This window comes from Strix aluco, chromosome 21 (genome assembly GCF_031877795.1).
Source record: "Strix aluco isolate bStrAlu1 chromosome 21, bStrAlu1.hap1, whole genome shotgun sequence".
In the NCBI taxonomy this organism is placed as follows: Eukaryota; Metazoa; Chordata; class Aves; order Strigiformes; family Strigidae; genus Strix; species Strix aluco.
In genome coordinates this window covers 1001062-1019204 of record NC_133951.1, presented here as the reverse complement: position 1 = coordinate 1019204, position 18143 = coordinate 1001062, and the positions used below count along the sequence as shown (strand labels likewise).

Below are 18143 nucleotides of genomic sequence, written 5' to 3'. Positions count from 1 at the left end.
AGTCTTGCACTGGGACCAGAGCCCTCTCTGTGCTGGGGCAGCCCCAGGCCACCTGGATGGCACAGAGGGTCGTGGGTGAGACAGGGAGGGAACAAAAGTCACAGCGCAGAGGCTGGGCCAGCTGGCGAGGACAGGAGAGCTGCTTGTTGTGCTCCCACCGTGTCAGCGGTGCCCTGCCAGGCGCTGGCACTGGGCTGCGGGCAGGAGCATCCTTTGGTCAGGTGAGCTGGAGGACTTAATTACCAGCCAGCAGCAGGGTGACTGCAGGCAGAAAGCACCCGTATGGCTGCAGGGAAGCCCGCGGCTCCCTTGTCCAGGGTCCAAGGAGCCAGCTTGGTTTGGTACTCGGTGCTTGGCTCTAATCTGCTGTGGCCAAGCAGAAATGGAGGTGATCTCATAGCTGTGCCCTGAGGACTGTCAGCATCTCGTGCTGCACACCCAGGGCTTGAGTTTGTTTCACCTTTTTCCTCCACTGTACCACATTGCTGCATCACCTTGGATTCATCCACATTGCTCTCAGCCACGGCTTGGCTTATTTATTTATGCAAAAGCCAAATGGCAGCAGGGACCAGCCCTTTCTGGTGTCCAGGCAGAGCTGGCAGGGGCGCCCAGCGCCGGCTCCCTGCAGAGCGGATCCTGTGCTGTTATCAGGGCGGCTCCTGATAAGAGCAGAGCAGGGATTTCCCCGCGGGAGGTCCTGGACCATGTCACAGTGGCACCAGGATTTGGCAGCAGCGGGCCTGCAGACCACAGGTCTGAATTCTTCCCGTGCCCCTCCACTGAGTGTTAGGACGTGGTCGCCCCAAGGCTGCTGGAGAGGTGCCGCCAGCTCCCAGATCTGACCCCAGAAGCAGATGGGGACTGAGTGGGACTTGCTCACAGTACTGGGAGCTGTGGGGAAGCAATGCATTTCCCTCCCCCCATCCTCCTGACCTTTCCCCATCAAAATACAAAGCACTATTATTCGTAGAAAAGCACCTCCATCAGAGGAGACAGCTGGCGCTGCAAGCAGCTTGCTGGGGATGGGTTGCTATTAATTAAGCTGCAGGAGACAGCCCGGCAGCTTGGCAGCTTGAATGGAGTTTTCCTTCTTTTCAAGGTTAGGGTGCCCTAAATTCTTTCTTCTTTACCTCCAGAGGGAATTTATAGGTTTAAAAGGGGAAGCACACAAAGGACGGAGAAAGGCCCTTTATGTGCCGCTTGCACAGACGCGTCTCCATCGCACTGCTGGCGAGGAGTGTGGATGTGCAGAAGGTCTCCAGGGACCCTTAGGACACCCCAGCACCCACTTTGCAGCTCACTCCATACTGGGTGGATGCTGTGACCCCCGGCGATGTCACGGTGCCCGAGCATCCCCTTGCCACTGCCTGAGCATCTCCCCATCTAGAGGAGAGATGCCACTTTGGGGCGAAATAGAGTTTTTAAGCATTGGCAGCAGCTGAAGGAGCAAGGTGCGTTTCCTCTGGCAGGGCTGAGCTGTGCCATCTGACAAGCTGTCCTGGGGACTCTTGAGCTGCAGCGTTGCAGTGCCAAGGCAGACCAGTCCCTGCTGAGCAAAACCTGTGCTCAGAGCTGCGGCGGTGGGGGGGGGAGTTGCCTGAAAGTTGCTGAGTGTGCTTTGCGTCTGTCCGAATCAGCACGTCCGTAGCCAAACTGGTGCCCCCTGCAAGGAGGAAGGATGTTGGGAGGAATGGGTTTTTTCTTGCTTTTTCCAAATATTTGTGGCCCCAGAGTGGCTTCCTAGCAAAGCCCATTCCCTTCTGGAAAAGGATGGATTGCTTAAGCATGCTGAGGAGCCTCCTGCCTTCCCTGCCCAAGTGAGCAGGCACCACAGATCCTCTGTGTGTCAGAGGAAAGGAGGCTGCTGCAGGGGCACTGCTGGGATGTGACACCGGGAAGCGAGGCACGGCTTCCCCGGGGAGTGGGACACGATGCTGGGAAGCAAGGCATGGCCTCCCCAGGGATGGGACATGATGCTGGGAAGCAAGGCATGGCCTCCCCAGGGAGTGGGACACGATGCTGGGAAAAAAGGCACGGCCTCCCTGGGGAGTGGGTGACTCACGCCGAGGACATGGTGGCAGCTGTGCGTGCTGGCTGATGGCAGCATGTGAAATAATTTCTTCCATCTTTCCCTCCTAGAGAATGGGAGTGGGCTGGAGGTGTCTGGCTGGAGGAGCCCCCAGTTTTTGCTGCCCTGGGAGCAGGAGCGGTCCTGGTGTCCTGTGTAACATGATTTCAACAAAATGGCCATGGTTCAGTGATGCTGGCAGGCTCTGCTGCCAGCTCCTGGCCAAGGCCTGGAGGGGTTGATGGTGGTTGCTCCCTGTGCTGGCTCAGGATGTCCCTGCTCTGGATGATGGAGCCTGCAGAGCCCTGAGATGCTCCTGGCAGCGCCTGCACCCTGTGGTACCTGCTGCTCCACTGCTGGCTCTGTCTAGGGAGGTTTAAGCCACCAAATAATGCCTTTTATGAAGGAACCAGTGTGATACTTGCAGAGATGTCTCTGAAATGGGCTGCTCAGAGAAACTGCTCAATGCCAAAACCCAGGTAGCTTGAAAGAAAAAAACCCAACATCATCTGGACTTGGGAGTCCAGAACGGCCAGAAGGGAGGAAATTCTGCAGGTCTTGACATTACAGACCTTCTGGTCCCTGGAAGGGACCATGGTGGCTACCTGCCAGAGCCCTTCCCATGTGGTTACACCTGCAGACCTGCAGCCGGGCTCTTAGAAAAGTGTTGGCATTGGTTTTAGATGTTCCTGGTAATGGGGATCCTTTCTGCTCCGGCTAGAAGTGTTGGTGTCTCTTTCGGTGTTTAAAAAAATTAAATTTTGTTCTTGCAGTCTGCAAGCCCGCATCCTTTTCTCGGTCATGCTGCCTTCCACTGAGCTTGCTGGTGCTTTACCAAGGTCTCTGGACGTGCTTTTCATTCTGCTATTGATCTGAGATTATAAATATATATGGCAGGATTTCAAGCTATCCATCAAAGTCATTGAGGACTTGCAGGTGGTCAGCATCGCTGCACTATTAAAACAATAAAAATGATGTACTAAGCCCTAACGGTGCACTTTTAACTGGGGGTCGGTGCGGTGCATTGGAAACGTCCCTTCAGCATTCCTGCGAGAGAAGATGTCCTGCTCATGCTCCCTGTGCTCAAGGGATTTGATGTTTTCTTAACATTGGGCAGCTTGGGGTGAAACATGTTTGTGGGCAGCCCTGCAGGTCTTCCCCACAGGCTGGTTAGTCCTGGTGAAGCTGTCTTTGTTTGCAGATCTCCGTTATTCCTCAAAGCTGGAGATCTGTGGTTGGAGTTGGAGTACGTGCTGACCAAGGGCAGAGCGTTGCCTGGCATAGGGCAGAGCTGCGGCGCTGCTGGGGTGGCCGGGGCACAGCCCCACTGTCAGGCAGTTTTCTGGTGCAAGGTGAAAACTCAGGTACTGTGGAAACCATCACTGGTGATCTGCTCCTCCTGCTGCCTCCCAACCTTTCCTGAGCATCAGTGCTGGGCCACCTCCTCCACTGAGCCCTTCCAGCCCTGTGCTAATGCGGGGGCTCGTCCCCGTGGCCCTGTGCAGTGTGGCTGTGACATGGGGACCTGCTTTCACCTTCGCAGGTGTCAGATAAGGTAGTACACCTGGGACTGCATAAGGCAGGCAGGAACCTTCCTTATTATTTTAGATTAGTTGCAAGACTAAGAACTGGATCTGTAGTTAATTCAGATCCCTTGGTACGACTCACAACAGCAAGAGGGTTTTACTACAATTGCTCCTAACTCTGATTATTGTATTTTAAAGATAAAAACAATGACTTTGTGATTTTAAAACTCTGAGTAGGGGATCTGGATCCAGTTCCTGGCTCTCTTGTAAGTTTTCTGTGTGACCCTGGGCGAGTCACTTAATCCTTCTGTTCATCTGCACTGTAGGGGTAAGGCTGCTTCCTTCCTCTGCCTCCTGCCTGTTTGCAGAGCGAGCTCTTGCAGCCAGAAACGAGCAGTGGGAGAACAAGTACAGCAGGGCCCTACTCTCCTTGCAGGAATAGAGAGATGCTCCTCTAATAGCAAATCCCAGAGGTGGCTATTTGTCACTTTGCGAGTTCCTCCTCTGTGCAAACAGCCCCAAAGTCACCCAAGAGCCTTCATGAAGACAAGCACGGTTACCAAAGCCTGATGTACTTACTTGCTTCCAGGCCAAGGATGCCACTCTATTGTCCTTCTGAGGTGCTCACTCCCCCATCTTGGGTTGTTTGTGGGAAGGATGAGATATAATTTGAAACAAAGTATTTTCTACGAGTTAATCTGAAAAACAACTTGTATGGTCTAAGCTCCCATCCTGCTCCAAGTGTCTTTGCAGCGCTTCAATGACCAAGGGAGGAACTTTTCTATAGGCTTGGCTTTCTTCCCCCCCCCCTCATAGGCAAGACTAAAACATGGTTTCAATGTGAAAAAATCCCACCAAGGAGTGAGGTGTGGGTTCATGTGGCCAAGCACCCTGTGTTCACCCCTCTGCTGCTGGTCTTGGTTTGGGCAAGTGAAGCCCTAACACCTGCGCAGTGGTACGGATGTGGTTAGTTTAACGGCAGGGACGTGACGAGTGGATTGTGTCTGCAAAGCCCACGTGCACCTGAGATCCCCCCTTAGCCCGTGCAATATCTGAGCGAGCACGGCGGAGCTTTGCAGAGCTGGGCTGCGCTGCTTCCCGGCTCTGCTCCTGCCTTTTCCCAGCTAACGCAAGGCTGGAGGGACTTGCAAACAGACCCAGCTGCCACTTGGGCAAGCCCAGTTTGGCATCTAGGGTTGGATTTTCCTGGAGATTAGGGAGATTAAAACACTAATGCCCACTGATAGGGGTTAAAGCTTTATTAAGTCATAAAAAGTGGTGTAATCCAGCAGAAAGCTACGCACAGCTGCAGCGTAAGCAGATTGAGACTGGGTTTCCTGACTGGGTGCTGGGGTGGAGATTTCTCAGAAATTGGTGTTTGTGGCACTTGCTGAAGTGGGGAGACGCAAGTCTGGCACCCCCTGAGCACCCATCCTTTCCAGGGCAGCCCACACCAGCCTTGCTGGGCTTGGTGGGGAGGGGGTGCTGCCAGCCCAGCGCATGGCGGCTGCGCTGGGTGGAGGAAGAGCCGCCGCTGTTGTGGAAGGTGAGAAGGAAAGTGAGAGCCACGGGCGGGCTGTGGTGCCGCTTGCCTCAGGAGTGAGAGGCTGACAGCGGCCAGGGATGCTGGTAACAGCTCAAAAAGGATGGGCAAGTACTAGCCCCTGGTTTTTGGGCTGTGTAGAGGCTGTGCAGGGGAAATGGAGTCCTTTGGGTATTGAGAGCTGGGAATGTGCAAATCCATCTTAACCCTTTTGTCGCCTGCAGGCCTTTCTCTGGGAGTGCAGATCCTCTGAGCTGAGGGGAGAAATACCCCGAGATCATCGGATAGGTCAAAGTAACATGTCAGAAGCAGGGGTCTAAAAGAGGCAGGTTGGCTTCGTGTCGTGGCTGCGAAGGGAGGGAGAGCCCTTTCTGCTCCCGGCGTTGCTGGACTTTCCGCTCCTGCTGTCCAGGGCTTCCCACCGTCACGGCCGAGCACCACCGAGGGGACTTGGACCCACACCAGGGCTGCCGTGGGAGCGGGGCTGGGGGGCTCAACCCACCGGCCTGGCCCCGGGCACACGGCTACTGGCCTCGCGCGGGTGGGGCCCTGCTTCCCGCTGGTGGGAGAGAGGTGGTGGTGAAGCTCTGGAGGTCAAGATACAAGGCAGGAAGGGCTTGTGGAGACAGATAAAATCTTTATTCAGCTTCATCGACATGATTTTAAAAAGCAGCCAGGCTGGTGGGTGTAGGCTGCCGTCTGGTCCCCGGCGGATGCGAGATGTGGCCCAGGGGTCTTCAAACAGCTGCAGAGCAAAGTGAGCCCACGGTCAGCGGCGTTAACACCCGCCGGCGGCCGGTTTCGGTCTCCGCCGGGAGAATTTCAGGATGCTTGAAAGCAAAAGGCAGGTTTCAGCCCGGAGCCCCGAGTGCCGAACGGGCTGTGCTCGGCGCTGGGGACGGGCCCTTGTCCCTTCGCCCCTTGGGGTGGGGGACGGACCGCGGCTCTGCTGGGGATGGGGGTTTGTCCCATCTCGCTCTTTCCCCGGGGAAGTCCCGAGCACCGACCAGCCCCGCACCTCCTGCGTGGGCCCGGGAGTGACTGCGGGTGGAGGGACGGGGTGGGACGCACCCCCCCCAAACCCCTCCCGCTCTTAACCTCTAGGATACCCCCAACACGCCCCCGGCCCCGGCCCGGGACAGGCTCGTAGCGGCTGGGGGGTGGAAACCGCCCTGGGGCGAAATAAACTTCCCGAGAAGAGGCTCCAAGCCCCCGGGCCGGGCTGGAGGGGGAGGAGGGCGGTGGGGGAGGAGGAGGAGGAGGAGGCAGGGTGATGGGGGAGGAGGAGGAGGAGGAGGAAGAAGGGCGATGGGGGAGGAGGCGGAGGGCAGCGCGGGAGGAGGCGGGGACCCGCCGGCTGCCGGAGCCGCCGCTGCCGCCGCGGGTGAGTCGCCGGTGCCCGGGGGCGGGGGCTCCGCGGAGGCGGGGGGCAGCGGAAGGGGGGGCTGACGGGAGGGTGGGGGGGAAGTGCTTTTTTGGGGTGAATTATTCGGGGGGAGGGCCTGAGAGCGCTGGGGCGGGGGGTGTTCCGCCGGTTCCCACGAAGGGCCCCGGGCACCCGAGCGCGGGGGGGGGGGGGGGGGGGAACCGGGGCAGGGGTACCCGGGTGCGGCCGGGGGGGCTCGTCCCGCAGCCCCCGCCCGGCCCCTCTCGCCCCTGCGCCCCACAAGAGGGGCCGTTGTTCGGCGGCCGCCTGGCCGCGCTGCCGGCATTGTCCGGGGATGAATAGCGGCTGTGTCCGGGGGGCACCTCCCGCGGGGTCCCGGCGCCCCGCCCGCGCTGCTGCCGCCGCCCCCCAGGAACGGGCTCTGGGGGCGTCTGGGACGCAGTTGCCTTTTGTAAAAAAAAAAAAACCAAAACCAAAAACAAACAAAAAAGAACCAAAAAAGAACCCCGACCCCTCAAAAAACAAAACAAAAACCCCAAATCACCCAAACAAAAAAAATTAAGCTAAACTAAAAACATCAGGATGTAAATCCCTCCTTGAGCGCTGGGTACTCCCGTACGTCGGGGTGCTGGCAGCCCTGGTGCCACTGGCTTGGTTTTTATTTTTTAATGCCGTAGTTGCAGAGGTGGGTGGCTCGGCTGGGTGGGGAAGGTCAGCCCCGGGCCTGGAGCCGGTAGCCCCGGGCACACCAGCCGTGCCAGGTGCTGGTGCGGGGCCTGAGGCGGGACGCCTTCCTCCCGCAACGCTTCTTGGGCAAGCTGAGTTTTCGGAGCGCTGCCTGCCTCTTTGTTTTCAAAGCATAGAGCTCTGCAGGGAAGCGGTGACAGCGGCGAGAGGAGCTTTCTCTTGCCCAGGGGCTGGGAAGGGTCTCCACGTCCCTCCCGTGCTGAACACCATCGCCCAGGGCGGTCAGGGGGCTGGAGGGGGTCCCCTCCCCAGACCCCCCAGGCCATCAGCTTTGTGTGGGTCCTCGGCACCCCGAGCCTGTCCGCGGGGAGCAAGGGTTGTGCTGGCCGCTGGCGTTTCACTGCGTGGGGCCAGTTGATGGAGTAGCTTTGGCTGGTGTTGGTGGGCAGGAGAGTTCCCCTGCGACGGGGTTGTCCCCAGCAAGGCAGGGCTGGCCTTGGGGTCAGCTCTCGCTCCATCTCCGGGGGAAGCTGCTTACGGAGGGAGACCGCTGGGGCTGCGTGGCCAGAGACCTCCGCGTGCCCGAGGCTCAGTTTGCAAGACTGGAGCAGGCAAGACTTGGGGTTATTCATGATCATCTCCTTCCTTTCAAACTTCTCGGGGTAAACAGGATAACAGCGTAACAACTGCTTGCAGGTCTCTGTAAGTGGTTTAGAGCTGCTGCCTCACGTGGTTGGAGAAATGAGGATGTACAACTGCCGGCTGCGCGGGCTGGCACGTGTCTGAGCCGGGCAAGGGCGGTGGTCGGCCTCGCGCCGTGCCTGAGGTGTGCCGAGGCGACGCGGGAGCTTGTGCCTGAGCTTGTGAGCACTCGAGGTTGCGTCCAGGCAGAGCTGGCACCGCGATTTAACCTCTAGGGCAAGCTCACTGCATCCCAGCTCAGAAAAGCCCTTGAGCAGAGCCTGCAGCAGCCAGAGAGTTAAGCAAGGAAGAGGAGCCCTGGAGCATCCATCTCTGGTAAATGAAAGAAGGGGTGAGCTGCGGAGGGGTGAGAGGGGTGAGCTGCGGAGGGGTGAGCTGCGGAGGACTGTTTCCGGAGCAGGGAGGGGGAAGCGCGCAGTGAGTGAGGACGGAAGTGCACGTGGTGAGCAGGGATGACTCGACCTGCACAGCTGTGCGCGGTGCCCGTGGCTCCTGTCTGTGGCTCAGCGCTGTGGCCCTGCCTAGTCGTCTACCAAAGCACTCACTCCAGAGCAGGAATCGCTGGCTCCTTTTTTGATCTCTGAAAATGAATTTATCCCCCTGTGTGAGTAAAAGGTTTCAAGCCTGGAGCATCTTGCATGCTCAGGAGGTACCTGGCCACCTCTCTGACAGCTTTGGGGTGGATTTGGTCTAACGAAGCATAGTTAAGCATCGTCTGCTATTTCTAGGTTGTCTCTGCGGGCATCAGGTGGAAGTGCAAGCCAAGAAGGAAATGTAACTGGTTGGTAGGTGGGCCTGGGCTGGCAGCCAGCCTGAAACCATAGCTTTGTGCCCAGGGATGCAAGGGACGGGCTCCAGCTTGGGCCTGGCTGTGCCAGCCAGCCACAGATGAATAAAAACATCCCTAGTTAGAGTTTGGTGCTGCAGGGTCTCTGGCAGTGGCTCTGCATGCCATGCTGAGTCCTCCTCTGGGGAGCACGCTGCCCCCCACTTTCGGACTGAGCTGTGCCTCACATTCCCTGGTACCCGCACAGACCTGCTGCGTTCAGCACCGGGGGATCCCGTGGTGGCTTGGACTGGGCAGCTGAAGAAAGCAGCGATGCCTGTGCCATGCTGGGTTTGCATCCAGCCCCGGCTTTGCTGCTTCCCTCCCTCCCGACTCCTCCTGTCCCCTCAGAAGGGAAAGCTGTGGCTTTGCCACCGCCTCCACGCCTTGGATCTGTTTCCATAGCTCATGGTCACCGGCTCGGTGTGCAAAGGGGAAAGGGCCTGGAGGCTGTGCGTGCTGCCGTCCCGCTGGCCAGCTGTAGTTAACTAGGAACTATAAATTCACTCTTTGGTTCTAAAAATGCCTGTTACACCCTACAGGCACAATTTTGTAAGACTGCAGCTCCCAAAAATTGAAAGGTTAGTTGGTCCACACTGCTCCCTTGAAAACATCTGTGGATGCTCAGCTGCCTGGGCAGCGGTTGTGTTTTCACGCCCTGATATACTGCTGTTCGCTGCTGTGAATCTTCCCTCTGTGTTTGCATCAACCCATCCAACAAATCTGGAAGCCCGCGGCGTTTCCAGTCTCCGCTGTGTGGAGGGAAGGGGAGTTATCCCCACCGCAGCGTCCTGGGCTTCTCAGTGCTTGTTGCTCTGCAGAACCAGCTGCAGAATCACCAAAAGGTGGGGAATGCTTGGTGCTCCCTGCATCTGAGGGACGTTTCTTTGGTTTACCCAGCAAGTGTTAGCATTTCTCCATTGATTGATTGCATGTGCATCGGTAGAGCGGGCGAATGGTTTGAATCTGGTGGTGGGTGGCTGTGGCAGAGGTGCAGCCTCCTGGCCTCTCTCCGGTGGCTCCATGCAGCTGCTGAGCACCAGGTCCATGACCAGCCCTACTCTGGGATCAGCTCTGCCCTCCGGATCACCAGCATCCTGCTCCCTGTGCGTGGCTGGAGCAGAGCATAGAGCTGCTGGGTCTAACCGGGAGCTGGGGTATGCAAGATGTTCCTGGTTCAGCCTCTGCAAGGGTTATTTAACCTTTGTGTATCTGCAGTGGAAACACCAGCCTCCTACAGATCCCTTTCCCAAATCCTCGATGAGGATTGCCAGCCCCGGGGTTCAAGGTTTTGGGTGAGCCCATGGCCTGTGTTTGTGTCCCCTGTCCGCAGCCGACCCAAGTTGTTGCAGCCGCGTGGCATCGGTGCAGCATTTCTAAGCCCTGGGTTTGCTCGCAGCCCCTCGCCAGCAGCGTTTCTCAAAGCCCATCCCACGGCCGCCCGCGCACGGCGTCCAGCTGGCTGGAGGAGCGGGGGGCTCCCTGGGGGGCTCCCAGGGGCTCCCCTCTCTGCGGGGTGCCTTTCATCTGCTGCTTCACAGATGTTGGGTTTGGCTTGTGTCTAACGTGCATCAATTACAGCGCAACAGCCCAGAGTCTTTGGCAAAATCAACTCTGGAGCAGCTGTCCTGAGTCAGCCTGGTGCCCGGGCTGGAGCTGTGGGTCTGTTCCCATTTGGTGCAGTGCTGCCCTGAAGGTCTCAACATCTCCCGTGCCCACGTGGAGAGGGTTTTCCTGGCAGAGGGGGTCTAAATACGGTGTGAGCATGTGTTCCCGCGTGCTTCATGTTTATCCAGGAACACACGAGCCAGGGGGAGCTGCAGGCTCCGGGCTCTCTGCCCCCATCAGCACAGCGAGCAGCCTGCGCGCTTCCCCACCCTCCCTCCCTGCAGGAGGGACAAGCAGCTGTCTTACGGTGGCACTGGTGAAGCAATGGTGCGTGAGGTTTGATCCTGCTCTTGCCAGGGACTCGGTGGCAATCGGAAATTTCTGACAGTATTGGGTGTTTATTAATCCATCCCTCCTTGGAGCATTCTGGAAGGGCCAGCTCGGCGATGCTGGCACCAAGAGTGCTGCAGGTTTGGTGCTGTCCCCACAGAGAGCACAACGGGTCAGACAAGTACAGGATCTGCCTGTGGCTTGTCCCGGGCAGCCACCGCTTCTGCTCCAATTTATTTCTAGGATCTTTCTGTTTTAGCAAGTATCTGCAGGGAGTACTCCCTGCCACCCAGCACAGCATCCCCATGTGCCTGCGCCGCGGAGTGGTCCTGTGGCTTGGCCGCATCCTGCCTCTGCCCCTTGGAGCCAAGAGGCATGCATGAGTCCTTGCTAAGAAAAGACTAGCGCAACGCTGGGAAGCTAAAAAAAAAAAGTGAAGGTCTGGGTTGCAGCGTTTCCCTTGGGAGTCTGCTGGTGCCGCTGAAGCATTTGTGTCTTTGCATCCCTGCTGTCTTGAAGATACTCCTAGTTGTAATATATCCATTTTTATTTTATTTTTTCCCAAACACTAGCCAGGTGGTAGAAGAAAACGTCCTTTAGATCACCTTTTCCCCACAGGCGAGCCGAAGCCGCGTGGGCCGCGCTGCCGGCTGTGCTGCTGGAGCGCATCCCGGGTGGCAGCACGCCTGTGGGACCGCGGTGACAAACCCGCCGCCTGCCATCGCCCCCTGCTTCCTGTGGCTTTTGTCTTGCTGGGGACTGGGGCGTCCCGAGCCCTCCTTCTCGTGCTGAAGGCAACGTGGCGAGGCAGCACGTAGCGTCTGCTCCCTGTGCTGGGGACAGGTTTGCCTGCACGTCCCCCTGCCCAGGGAGGGGGTCAGCCCCTTCTGCCGGCTGCTCGTCAGCAGAGCTTGATAGACGAGCAGCAGCCAGGATGTGCTGGAGATGCTCCTGGCCTTTATCGCCAGCGGAGGGTGGCTTTCTGCTCCATTTGTTTAATTTCTTACTTTCACCAGGCACGCTGTTGGGCCTTATCTGCACCAATTTCCTAGGCTGCCATCCCGTCCCACAGGGCCAGCACGCTTCAGGCTCGCTCCCATGTGTGCCGGCAGTGCCTGCAGGAGTTAAAACCGTTGCATAACCCAGCACTGCTGCCGGTGGCAGCATATTTTCCACGTGATATAGTATTTTTTTTTTTCCTAGTGGTATGTAGGGATTTTTTCCGCTTTCAGCCTTGCCATTTTGGAACGGGGCTGATTTGGGATCTGCGGTGAGACCTCGGGCACTCCAGGCCACGGGGCTGTGCAGGGGGCGGCGTGGCAGCGCGTTGCCGGCCGTGCAAGAGCCTGAATCCGTGCGTGCCCTGGGAGCAGCGTGCTGCTGCCGTGTGTCAGCTACAGCGTGTTTGCGCTCTAGCAGCCCTGTGAGTAACGCTGGTCAGCACAGCCTAGGGTTGAGGGTTGGAAAAAAATTGTTCAAAGTGACCAGACAGTCTTTGGGATCAGTTCTGGGTTTGCTTTTTATTATTTTTATATATTTTTTCTGCTTGGCCTGTATTTAAGCGCGTGGAAGCGTGCTGTGCTCCCAGGAGATGAGTGCTTCTGCCTTGCAGAGCCCCGGCAGGTCGGGTCTGACGCTGCTCCCGCGGCTCCTGCCCCTCACCGGAGGAGAAGGGATGGTGGGCTTGTGTTTGGAGGAGCCCCTTTGGGCCAGGCACGTTCCTACAGACTAATCCATTCAGAGGGAGGGGGAGAAAACCAGGCAGCACCTCATCAAAGGCCAGAAATAACAGTGGGGTGAGGAGATGGGCTGAGAGCCATATTTCTGTTTGAAGGAATGAGGATGAGGACTTTGCAAGAAGTCCTTTGCAAATAATAATATTTTTATTAATAATAATAAATAATAAATAGGTGTTGTGAAAAGCTTAACAAAAATAAAATGCTTGCTTAGGCTGGTGGTTGCAGGGACTGAGGCATCAATCAGCAGCAGCCTGGGGTGCGAAGGGCTCTCAGAAGTGTGTTTTCCTAAAACCTCCAGCTCCGTGTCTGTTAGAGGAGCTTGCCCTGCGCGGCTGACAGCTCCAGGAGCTTGCAAGGACCTAGTGCATGCTCTGCCTTCAGGATGTTTGCGATATCCCTGCGGGTGACAGGGAGCAGCTGGGGCTGGATGGGATGCACTGCATCGCCCCTAACGCCTCAGGGACACTTTGTCCTTCCCAGCGGCAGATGCTCCTGCCTGGTGCCCAGGGGAGTGGGTGGTTCCCCGATTTTTGTTACAAAGGTGTTAAATGAGGAAGTAGGTTTATGTTTGCTTCTCCTGAAACGCTTTGCTAACCTGGAGCCCTCTTGCAGGGGAGACAAGCACCCTGTCTGCGGGAAGCTGAAGGGTTTGGGTTCTTCAGGTGGATATCGGCAGAATTAGAGCAGGATCATGAAAGCTTCATGGCTGCATGGGTGTTGTCTGGTGTGACCTGTTTTGATGCAGATGAGTTTGGTTTGGGATTTTCTGCAGGCTGGGGCCAGCAGCTTCTGTGCTGCGTCAGCTGGAGCTCAAGGAGGGCACGTGTCAGTAGATGCTGAGGACTCCTCTGTGTCTGCAAAGCCAATCCAGTTCTCCGAAACGTGGTCGCGAGGCATTCGCACCAGCAATCAGCATAGTGCTGTAATTACAGTGGTACGGAGGAGCGGGCAGGCAATGTAGGTCTGCAAGCCTTTAATGGCAGCATCTGGGCACAGGGCTGTGTTGCTAAAAGCCTCCATCACTCACTAAATAAACTCCCAGGCTTGTGCCAAGGACTTTCTCAGTGCTGGGTCCTGCTCCACAGCGGCAGATCATGGAACCCGGTGTGCCTGCTGTCCCCGTAGCAGCATCCTTTTGCTAAGGCAAGCTTGGTGATGTGGGCAGGGATCAAGGCGAATCCGTCAGTTAAGAAGGGGAATCCCAAATTTAATGTAATTACAGGTGAAGGAAGATCCCACGTGCCTTCTCCCTCTTAGCCGCCTGGTGCCCTGAGTCCCCGCACGTGCTTTATTCCTGCTTCTCATGCAACAGGCAGCTCCTTTCCCTGCCAGGAGCAGCATCCCGGTGTGCTGGGCACTGCCTGCCACCCCTGACCAGCCTCTCTTTGCCTCCGCAGGTCCAGAGGCAGTTCCCAGCCACGCACCCGTCATGACGGACGCTCCGCGGGACGCCGGCCCCAAGCAGGCGATGCCGACGCGGCCGGAGAAACCGGCTGCGGACTTCGGCTATGTGGGGATAGACGCCATCTTGGAGCAGATGAGACGGAAAGCCATGAAGCAGGGGTTCGAGTTCAACATCATGGTCGTGGGTGAGTTTTCCCCCCGCGCCAGCTGCCCGCAACGTGCTCAGCAAATTGTTTTTGTTCTTCTGGGACGATGTTTGTCCTCTCTGGAGTCTCCTTGGGAGCGGCAGCGTGGGCTCAGCGTTGGGGTCTCTGCCTTAGGAGTCAGCAAACCCTGCTCCCGAGGAGCTGGCTTGGATTCAGCTGTCGTTAAAGCTGTGGATGCGACGTGACCCATGGTCCTGCACATCTTCCTGTGTCTCGGGGTGCATTGGGTAATGCCACAGGCACGGCCCGGAGGGGAACACCTCAAGGGGTGTTGGGACTCACCGAAGCCTTGCAGAGAGCTCCCTTGCCTGCTCTCCTGGGAGCCTTGCACTGGTTTGAGCAGTCTGAGAGCACGTTAAGGCTCAAGGGGTTGCACTGCTGCTGGTATAGCAGAGGCCTAATCTTTGCTAGTATTTCCAGCAGTTTGGGTAAAATTCCTGCCTATGAGTTTTCTTGTATTGTTCTGTTCAGCTCAGGCAACTACGCTACAAGTACCAGGGAAGGAATGCTGCGTGTGATTTACTGTTGGGAATAAAGAGCAGCAAGAGGGGTTTGCATAGCTGGGTCATTTGGCTTGAACAGCTTCTGCTACTGGTGGCCCCTTTGAGGACCTGCAGTGTGGCACAGCGGGGAATGAGAGTGTCCCGGAGGGTGTCTGCATGCTGGAAGGTTGTGTGTCCGAATTCTGCCAACTGCAACTCATTGGCTTTCTGAGGTTACACGGTGCATGGGACGAAGGAGCTTTATTTCAGCTAGAGGCCACTGGCTGCATCGCTGCTGCTCCGGCTGCAGCCTCTGGGCTCCCAGTGCCAGGGATTGCACCACTCACTCACCAGCAAAATGCTGAATAGCCAGAGAGCTGGGTGGGCACTGCGGGACACTGGGTGAGGGGGGAAAGGGAAAAGGGGGCTTCCTGGAGTTACGGGAGGGCCTGATCCAGAGTTTGATAATTCTGTAAAAGATACAAGTGTGCTGTAGCTCCCCAGCAAACTCTGCCTTTCTCATTTTGATATTTTCATACACAAATTGATCTATGGGAAGGGCTCCCCAGGCTCGGCGATTGCTGCAAACCCAGTCACTGCAGAATCAGCTCTTGCAAAGTTTTTTAACAAACCCTGCTCCTTGCTGCCAGTGGAGCAGCACTCCCAGGGCAGAGGGATCTCAGCACTGATCCTGAGAATCCGCAAGTGAGATTGCATGAGCTGAGCCCCCATTTCTCTGCCAGAAGAGGCACCCATCCCTCCACAAGCAGGCTGTGCCGCAGCAGCGCCTCGGCTTTCTGCTTTGCAGATGTGGAGGGATGTTCAGGAAAGGGCCCGGCTTTGCCTTGGCAGCGCTGTGTGTGGTATGAAAGCCTGTGCTGCAGCGCGGCTGGAAAACATTGTTCTTTGCTTGGCAGGCTCTGGGCTGACTGTTTACCGGCTGGGGAATTCGTGGCAGCATAAACAAGTCGAGCACTGGCCCTCCCAGAAGACGGGAGGGATGCGGGAGGAGCAGCACCTCGTGGGGTGCCCTCAGGGAGGGGGTGCTCTGCGGAGGCTGGGAGGCAGCAGCCAGCCCTCGTCCTGCTGCGTTTCTGTAGGGGATGGTGGGCTTCTAGGGATTAGTTTAGCTCCTTTATTCCTGTCCAGTCTAAGCTGTGAGTCCTTACATTGAAATCATTACAATCCCTGGTTTGCAGGCGGGAGATGAGGGGAGGGAGGGGGAAGACGACTTCTCCTGCGTGGGAGGTGGGAACTGAGCACCGCTGCTGGCGGGGGGTCACTGCCCGCACCGTGTCCTTGCGATGGGCCTTCTTGAAAATCCTCTGCCCTGTGTACCACGGTCCCTGTTCAAGAAGGTTTCTCCAGCCTAACTGAAGGGGGCTTCAGGCTGAGGTCGGCTTAGCCCCGTGTCCTCTTAAGGCTGTGGAGATGAGAAAAAAGGTGTTAAGCTTAAAAAACCAAAACCCCAAGCACATCTTTTGTGTTCAGTTTTTGGTGCAAAGCAGCTGGAAGGAGAGGAGAGCTGGCTGGGCACAGTGAGGCTCAGCTGTGCTTTCCTCACCTGATTTCAGCTCAGGAAAACACATTGGGCTGCAAACAGGGGAGTTGGGAGCGGGTCTGCCCTCGCTTGGCCGCCCGTGCCGGGGCCGTCGGGTCCCCGGGGTGCAGCCGCATCCGTCGCTCGGCGAGGTCAGCCCACGGCCACGGTTCAGAGAGGGATGTCGCATCCGTGGCTGCCGGCGGCTCTCGGCTCTGGTCCCTGTCCAGGCAGTGCAGCTCCGACAGCTTGGCCAGGCACGAATGCAGAGACCGACTGCCAGGAGCTCTAGTGTTGTGTCACCCCGCTTTCCCCCTCTCCCCACGTGCTCCGTTTAGTGGGCAGTGCAACGAGAGCTGTGCTTTGGCTCTGCATTCACAGCTCCAGACCTGTTTGCGCTTGGCCCCACGTGTTTTCAGGCAGCAGAGGACCAGGAGCACCTGACCCCAGCCTGGTTCACGTGTTCCTTCTACAACCCAGCTGTGATAGTGGCTGGCAAACAGAGTTTTCCTGTGCTGGGTTGCAGCGTGCCATCAGTTGCAAACTCCACTCTAAGTTGCTGTTTGATCAGGGAGCGGGCTGGCCAGGAGGTGATGCCCAGTGCTGATGGGCTGGTTGACCACACCATTGCTTTAGTGTTGGGTGCCTTTGGCAGCCTGGATGGGTCAGGGACCGGAGGTCGTAGGTGACACCCTTGCTGCCTCTGTGCTTAGAGATACTCTGTGATGCGAGGGACATGCTGGCGGCGGTGCCACAGTAGTTGCCTGCAACGTGGCTCGGCAGAACGGGGCTGAAGGGGCCCCCATGGCGTGTGCAGAAGCTCTGCAGTGACTGCAGGGGGCACAGAACATCTGCTCTGAAGCCAAGCGTTTGCTCCCTGGGTTTTGAGGAGTTGCTCTGTTTTGTTTGCTCTGGCAAAATTGTTCTTCGAGCTCATGAGACAACTGGTTTGGAGAGTTGAGAGCTGCTGGTGTCCTTTCCACACAGATCGGCCTCAGCTCTGGGATATAAAGCATGAAAATGCTTCTCTCTAAAAGCTGTTTTTTTCTGAAGTTGTGGAATCTGATGTGCTTCCTGGGACCTGCTTAAAAGGGTCTGTGCAGCCAGCCAGTGCGATTGCAAAAGCAAGTCCAGCAGGGAAGCAGCAGCGGATGCTTCAGGGCTGAGGTTTGGGAGACTGTTGCTGCTGTTAATCCTGTCCAGCTAAGGGCTTGCCAAGCTGCTCCTAAGCCTTTCCTGTGGAGCTGGACAGGGGAGGCTGCACAGGGGTAAAGGCACAGATGTGTTGGGATGCTCCTTCCTGGGGTTCCGTGGTCCCTGTGCCCTTCTTCAGGGCTGCTGAATGTCAGCACAGCCCTTAAAACATCCCCAGCAGCGTCTGCCTGCCCTTGGGGTTGCTGTGATTTCAGCTGGATTCAAGGAACCAGCTCTTGAGCTGCTCACTCCCAGCAAGCTGGCTGCTTTGGAGCCAGGGAAGGTGCTTGCTGCCCTCAGCATCCTCCTGCCCGAGATGGACTCGAGCACCTTGAGCTGGGGAGGCTTCAGGGAAGCAGATGCCCCTCTTACCTCCCTCCTGCAGATCTAGTGCAGGCTGAGTCTGTCAGCATCCCCATCCCCTGGCCCCTGAAAAAATAGCCCGGAAATGAGTGAGTGCTGACTGTGGTTTATCCTGCTCTTTTCCAGGTCAGAGCGGTTTGGGGAAATCCACGTTAATCAACACCCTCTTCAAATCCAAAATCAGCCGGAAATCTGTACAGCCGACTTCTGAAGAGCGGATCCCCAAGACCATTGAAATCAAATCCATCACTCATGGTGAGGCTCTGCAGATCCCACCTGGTGCTTTGGCGTTTGGTCCTGCTCTGCCTTGTGTCTCTGGGAGCTCATGGGGGTTGTGGACCACCACTAAACCTCCATGGCCATCTCTCCGAAGGGGCTTTTGCCATCCAGAGACACTTGCAGGGCTGAGAAAACATGTATTTTTAATTTATCCACCAGCACTGACTTAATTGTGATGGAAGGCAACTAGTGAGGTGACCGTGGGTGTGGCATTTCAGGGCAAATGTGGTGCTGCATCCCTTTGGAGGGCTGATTTGTG

General features: G+C 57.1%; 1 protein-coding gene across 8 annotated transcripts in view; it reads left to right on the top strand.

Moving 5' to 3' along the window:
* Positions 1 to 18143, top strand: part of SEPTIN9 (septin 9) — a 144815-nt gene that overhangs the window by 110671 nt on the left and 16001 nt on the right. For 7 of the 8 annotated variants that reach the window (XM_074846940.1, XM_074846942.1, XM_074846939.1 and 4 more), the window contains 2 exons: positions 13814 to 14005; positions 17732 to 17860. In XM_074846940.1, the coding sequence (XP_074703041.1) occupies positions 13814 to 14005; positions 17732 to 17860 (321 nt within the window). Of the gene's footprint in view, positions 1 to 6462; positions 6522 to 13813; positions 14006 to 17731; positions 17861 to 18143 lie in introns of those variants that run through there. The other variant, XM_074846943.1, reaches the window with a different exon arrangement.